General features: G+C 46.0%; 1 protein-coding gene across 2 annotated transcripts in view; it reads right to left on the bottom strand.

Annotated features, from left to right (window-relative positions):
- ARHGEF6 (Rac/Cdc42 guanine nucleotide exchange factor (GEF) 6) overlaps positions 1-5,832 on the bottom strand; it is a 40,300-nt gene extending 34,468 nt beyond the window's left edge. The window contains exons 1-2 of one of the 2 annotated variants that reach the window (XM_009881699.1): positions 5,629-5,832; positions 4,503-4,586 (exon numbers count right to left, since the gene is read on the bottom strand). In XM_009881699.1, coding sequence (XP_009880001.1) covers positions 4,503-4,586; positions 5,629-5,793 — 249 coding nt within the window. In that variant the 5' untranslated portion in view covers positions 5,794-5,832. The remainder of the gene's footprint in view (positions 1-4,502; positions 4,587-5,628) is intronic. The other variant, XM_009881700.1, reaches the window with a different exon arrangement.

Here is a 5,832-nt window from a genome sequence, read left to right as displayed (position 1 = left end):
AAAAGGACAGGAAAAAAGAAAGGGAAAGGAAAAAGGACAGGAAAAAAGAAAGGGAAAGGAAAAAGGACAGGAAAAAAGAAAGGGAAAGGAAAAAGGACAGGAAAAAAGAAAGGGAAAGGAAAAAGGACAGGAAAAAAGAAAGGGAAAGGAAAAAGGACAGGAAAAAAGAAAGGGAAAGGAAAAAGGACAGGAAAAAAGAAAGGGAAAGGAACAAGGACAGGAAAAATGAGGGGGGAAAAGACAGGAAAAGAGAGGAAAATCCAGGCTGTTGAAGTGGTAATTGCAGCGTTTCTGCACCACTGAGAAGAGAAGCGCTGCAGAAGGGCCTGCGGATGAGACACGGTTGAGCCGCGGCAGTGAATTCTGAGAGACAGCATGTCCTCGCCGCGGCGAGCACGGCGCCTCTGCTGCGTGTGCCCATCTGTTCGGGGAACACTCCGCTGCGGGGAGCATGAAAATCCCCGGACATTTCAGTGCAACAGCAGGCTGCAGGGTAGGAAGGGAACAAAGTGCTGCACTGACACCCAGGGTGACACCCGGCTGTAGGTCCCAGGTGTCACCCAGGGTCACGGGGGTGTCAAAGATACCCCAGACATCTGCGAGCCGGCTGTCTCTGGGACACTGAATTCTGACATAATGGGTCAGTGCTGGGCTGGAGGTTTCAACTTTTGACGTGACCCAGTGAGGAAACCAGGAGGGAAGCCAAAGCAGAGCGGGCTTTGGGAGCACGTGGACGGGGAGCCAAGGCGGTGATGCTTTTTCATCTGCCTTCTCAAGACCTCCGTCCAAGTACAAACAGATCGGTGAAGGTTGCAAGCACCTCCAGCTGCAGGAACAGCTTCAGTTCTGCCCACGATGGCAATGACACACTGCATGCTCTGTGATGGTTCTGGACAGTCAGGTTTAATCCAGCTATTGATTTATCTCACAGATACTGTTCTTAGTTCACAAAATCCAGCCCATTGCCAGAAGTTTTGTGGTCATATTAGCAATAAAACGCTGCTGCTGAATGAAGGTCTTGTGCTTCTTCAGCAGTAAATGATGCTCAGCTATTGAGCTGCTGTTACTACATGCACAGTGGTGTCAACAGCAAAAGCAAAGATGAAGAGTTCCCATTTGCGCCCTCAGGGCCAGGAGCTTTCTGCCTGATTTTTCTCTCTCCTCATGATCTTTCCTTTTATCTTCTAAACTAGACTCCACCTGACCACCGTGCCTGAGCTTCTTTGCCTTCCACTTTCCACCTCGACCCGCTTGCATCCAGCCACCACTGCCTTAGCAGTACACTCACCCACTGGACCATACCCTGGGTCATACACACAGCTCATTAGAGACAGTCTCATTATTTCACCTAATTACAGCACTTGTCTAGTTAGAAGGTGGTGTTGATTTCCCTGCTTGCCTTCTTTTTTTAGGACTAACACATTTGAAGCAGCAAATCCTTGCAGGCTTCAGTCCTGGGCTGAAGCTAAGGAAGAGTTTGGCTATTTATACCCTGCAAAGAGATGGACTCTTCCAGCTCAACTTTGCCTGTAGAGCTGCTGCAACTTAATGGAGCCACCTCAAAGCAGGAAGGTCACAGAGTGTCCTTCTCCCTCCCTTCCGCTACGTCCAAATCTTTCACTGTTCCTGTAAAACGGGAGAAGGTGCTGTTTGCCTTGCTGTGTCTTTCTTCCACTTCCTAAGATTGAGTTACCAGGACAACAAAGAAGAAGGGTAGGAGGGAAGTGCGTATGTGTAGCTCTGCAGGAGTAACCTCTTTGCATGCTCCTCCCACTGGAAGAGGTTGGCAAGCGGTCCCCCCCGTTCAGTGGAAGGTGGGACCCGGGTTTCAGCCAAACGCTGTTGGAAACCCCACCTTCCACTCTGCTCACCTTCCCTGCACGCGAGCAACGCTCAGCGGTGTATTCAGCTCCGAACGGCAGCTGTGCCAACGTCTGCGACAGAAACAAAACCCAAGTTAAAGCAGAGCATGAGGGAGCCGCTGCTTTGGCAACGCACGGTGAAGCCATGGGATGCTAGGACGGGATGCTAATGTCACGTATGGAGTTTCTCACACTTGAGATTTCCCAGGATGAGGCCTTTCATATGAGTCAGTACCCAGAGTAGAAGTTGTGAGCTCTGAACCTCCTCAGAACATCCTCTTTTGCTCACATCTGCAACAGGAACAGAATCTCTGACCTTAACATGCAGTCTCAAGACAGGAGAAGTGGCCCAGATCCAGTCCCAGGCTACTTCTTCTTGTTAAGGAACAAGAGTTCTCTGGGGCACTTGGAGAAGGGCAGAATTTGATGGAACCACGAGGGTTTTATTGTCAAATCCAAAGCGTAGGTAAGCAGCAGGATGGCAGTCAGGGAATTCAAACCTATTAAGAGCTTTCCTCATGTTACCCTTCCTCAAGCTAGGCTGCTGGAGCAGAACAGATTTTGTACCCTATGTTCATCTTCCTCAGGCATAAGACCAGATCACCGCAACTTCAATGCCCATGGATCTTGGAACCAGAAGGTTCCCTGCCTGTTCTGATGCTCCAAACATGCTTTCGTAGTAAATGTGCTGCAGAGAAAGCCCTTCTGAAGGGCAGTGGCCCTTCCCAGGGCAAACCAAGCAGGGCAACCAAGACGTGGGGGAGGACCACCTCTAGGTATGCTTCTTTGAGTCTCTTTGCCAAGAGGGTCCGAACAGGACAGCATTGAGAAAGAACAGATGGCAGAGGGTTTTCATGTCTGCTCTGGCTTTGCCTTCAGAGCACTCAAAAAAGCTGGCAACGCCGGAGGAGAAAAGCCAAAGGGAAGCAGAAGCACTCTGACTTGTGCCATGTCTTGCCCACCATCTCAACTGTCCTACCTCAAGCATTCCTCTGCCTGAGGCTACAGAGAGCAGCCAGGAAGAAGCAAAATTCCCATCTTCACTTGGCATTCTAGTATGACTTAATATTTTGGAAAACAAAAATAAGAAGAAATCATTTGCATTTTGCTCCAAAATCTAAACTCAAGCTTGGGAAATTTGAGCTTTTATTCAGCTTTTGAGGTCTCCTTTCACAGCAACTAAGACAAGGGCAACCACGTGAGCACTAGGGAAGTTACTGAAGCATCAGAATATTTCCAAGATCAAGGGGGTTATAAATCAGAAGAAAAAAGATGTCAGAAACCTTTTCTTAAATTAAAACCAAGGAAGAAAAGGCACAGTGAGGATCAGAGCAACACCCAGAGCTGGATGCACAATGTTCCTGGTTCCTAGGATCTGAAAACCGCCGAGCGTGACTGCAACATTGCAGAACCGGCTTTCAAAACTGTTAGATTTAAAGCACAACAGTTGAGGACTGTTCCCTTGTCCTGTCTTTTAGCTGTTTAAGACTCCTAATTTTTAGTATCTTCCACCACAACCATTATGATTAGTTTTCAAATAGAAACATAAACTCTCCAAAAACCAGAGGGAATCCCATGGTCAGTACCAAAAACTGGCAACAACCGATTTCTGATGGGATAGGCCTTCAGTGAGTCTATATACATCTGCTCTTAAAACTGGGCTGCTGCAGCAGGCTCCGAGAAATGCACTACTGGGAAACAACAGGTTAGTGAACCAGTTCTGCAATGAGCAAATTTTCATGCTGGTTAGCTAAAAAGCTCTGAGGAGAAAAAAGGCTCTGTGCTTGGTTAGACCTTCAAAGGAAAAGCGCAGGAACGGAGCTGCCATGGGTTGGACTTTGCTCACTGCGGTGCCTGAATATTCTGTGTAGTGCCCAAGGATGCTGTCCCCGCTTCTGGCAGAATCTGTCTTCAGAATATTTTTTTTTTTTTCCACAATGTTGATCATATTTCAAACCAGACAGTGATGGCTTTTAGTTACAGGTTTCTTTTTTACTGTGTCATACAAAAGTCTTTACATTTAAAATCCATATGTACTTAGTAACAAATTTGATGGCAAAATTAGCTGAACCCTTAAGTGATTCATTTAGACTCTGATCTTGCAAATACGAGCTATGCTTAAGCATAAGAATCAGCATATATAGAATAACCTCTGAAAAGGTGTCTTTTGTCTTTGTTAGGATTATTTTTATGTGTAAGGATCAATTTAGTATTTAGCAGAATCTCACGCAACAGTTGCAAGGGGATGAAAAATACTGCAGTATCAAGAATACTTCACCCTCATATTAAAGCAAGGCTAAAACCTGCAACCCCTCCCAGTAATGAAAATAACATTATCAGCAGGTCCACACTGCTTAACTCTTTAGAAAAAGCTCCTGTTATTGCTGCACGCATTTTCTACCTGGCCATTTAGGTTTGTCTCAAAAGACGAGAGGGAATCCGTTAAGCTCACAGTCAACACACTCCGTTTCCAAATTCTCCAGACGGAATACTGAATTACCCATGCTCTCATTTATGTTATTAATACAAAATACGAGGAATGACTATCGATGTCATCCCTCTGGTATCTGGCTTCCTTTCAGACAGCTGATTAAAACAAGCACGTTACCACAATAAAAGAAAGGATCCGAGTTGACTTACCTCCACTTTTAGGAGTGCACAGCCCTTCAAGAACTCTTGAATATTACTGATGCAATCAGCTTCATTTTTAGGCTCCAGGCAATACTAAAGAAAGAAAATCCACTGAGATCATTGCACTACCTTCTGTGTAGCCTCTATTCGGAAGGCCTGCATGAATATTGACATGTGCGTTTTATACCGAATTAGGGAAGCTTCTTCAGGGGGCGGATGGGGGTGGCAGGCAAGCTGTCGAAGCAGGAAGAAAGAGCCAGCGGAGGAAGTGATGCATACAGCGCAATGGTCGGCATCTTGTTTTGAACGTCAACAGATGACAGTGCCCTAAGTGACAGTGGGAAACCGGTGACCTTTAAGAACACACTGTCCCCAACCATCACACATAAGCAAAAGAGAAGGAGTTAGCAAAAGTGATTTTTGCATCACAAATAAAGGCTCCTGGCTCACAGGGTGGAGAACCCGTTGGGTTTTTTACTTAAACAGCTTCTCCTCTGGGTTGCCATTTCCTCTCTCTCATTGGACTCCTTCCCTTTTTTTCTCCTGCAGTTACTTATCATGCTTTTGGACTGTATGAATATGTGCCTCGTAAAACTGTACCAGGAGGTACCCACGTGGCTTCAATGGCTGCAGGACCAGCGGATTGCTGGCCTTGGCACAGGTCAAGATGGCACGCATGCAAGGCTTGTTATTTATTCCCAACCTCGTCTGCTTCTCTAGCCTATGTCCTCCCTAACAAAGTATTTTACAGCAAGAGTCCTGAAAGACTGAGTATATTTACAGTTGTATATTTACCTAAATACAGACAAACTGCAGATCCTTCTATTGAAAACCACGACACTTTGCTCTCTGCTAGGCCCGGGATTTCCTGCCACTGAATGAACACGCGCAACTCGGCCTGCTGCAACCTTTCGGGTTTTTTTTCTTCATGTAGAGACAAAATCAAAGAACTAAAGCTACAATTGCACTCTGCCCTCAATTAGACACAACTAGTAACTGAAATGTAAACCATTTCTCTCTGATGCTCCTGGCTCAGCTTGCTTCCCAAAGAAAACCATACCTCGAACCAACCAGGGCAGTATTTTACTAAGCAGTGTTCCCTTTCAGACTAGCAAAATACGCATTAAAGAGTTACCTTTTCTGCAGATCCCGGAAGAAGTCGATTAATGAGTTTACAAAGCACAGTTCCATCTTTCAGAGAAGTTTTCAGGAACTCTTCCGGATCATCTACTATTTTCTTAGGGGAATTTAAAACTCCTAATGAAATAAGCCACGTTACAATTTGCTCTTCTGGATTCATCGCGGCACACTCTGCCGCCAGCGCAGTTCTCCTGTGCAG

Source organism: Charadrius vociferus, unplaced genomic scaffold, assembly GCF_000708025.1.
Source record: "Charadrius vociferus isolate BGI_N301 unplaced genomic scaffold, ASM70802v2 scaffold472, whole genome shotgun sequence".
NCBI classification, from domain to species: Eukaryota; Metazoa; Chordata; class Aves; order Charadriiformes; family Charadriidae; genus Charadrius; species Charadrius vociferus.
Note: the sequence above shows the minus strand (reverse complement) of the source record. Positions and strands in the feature narration are given on the sequence as shown.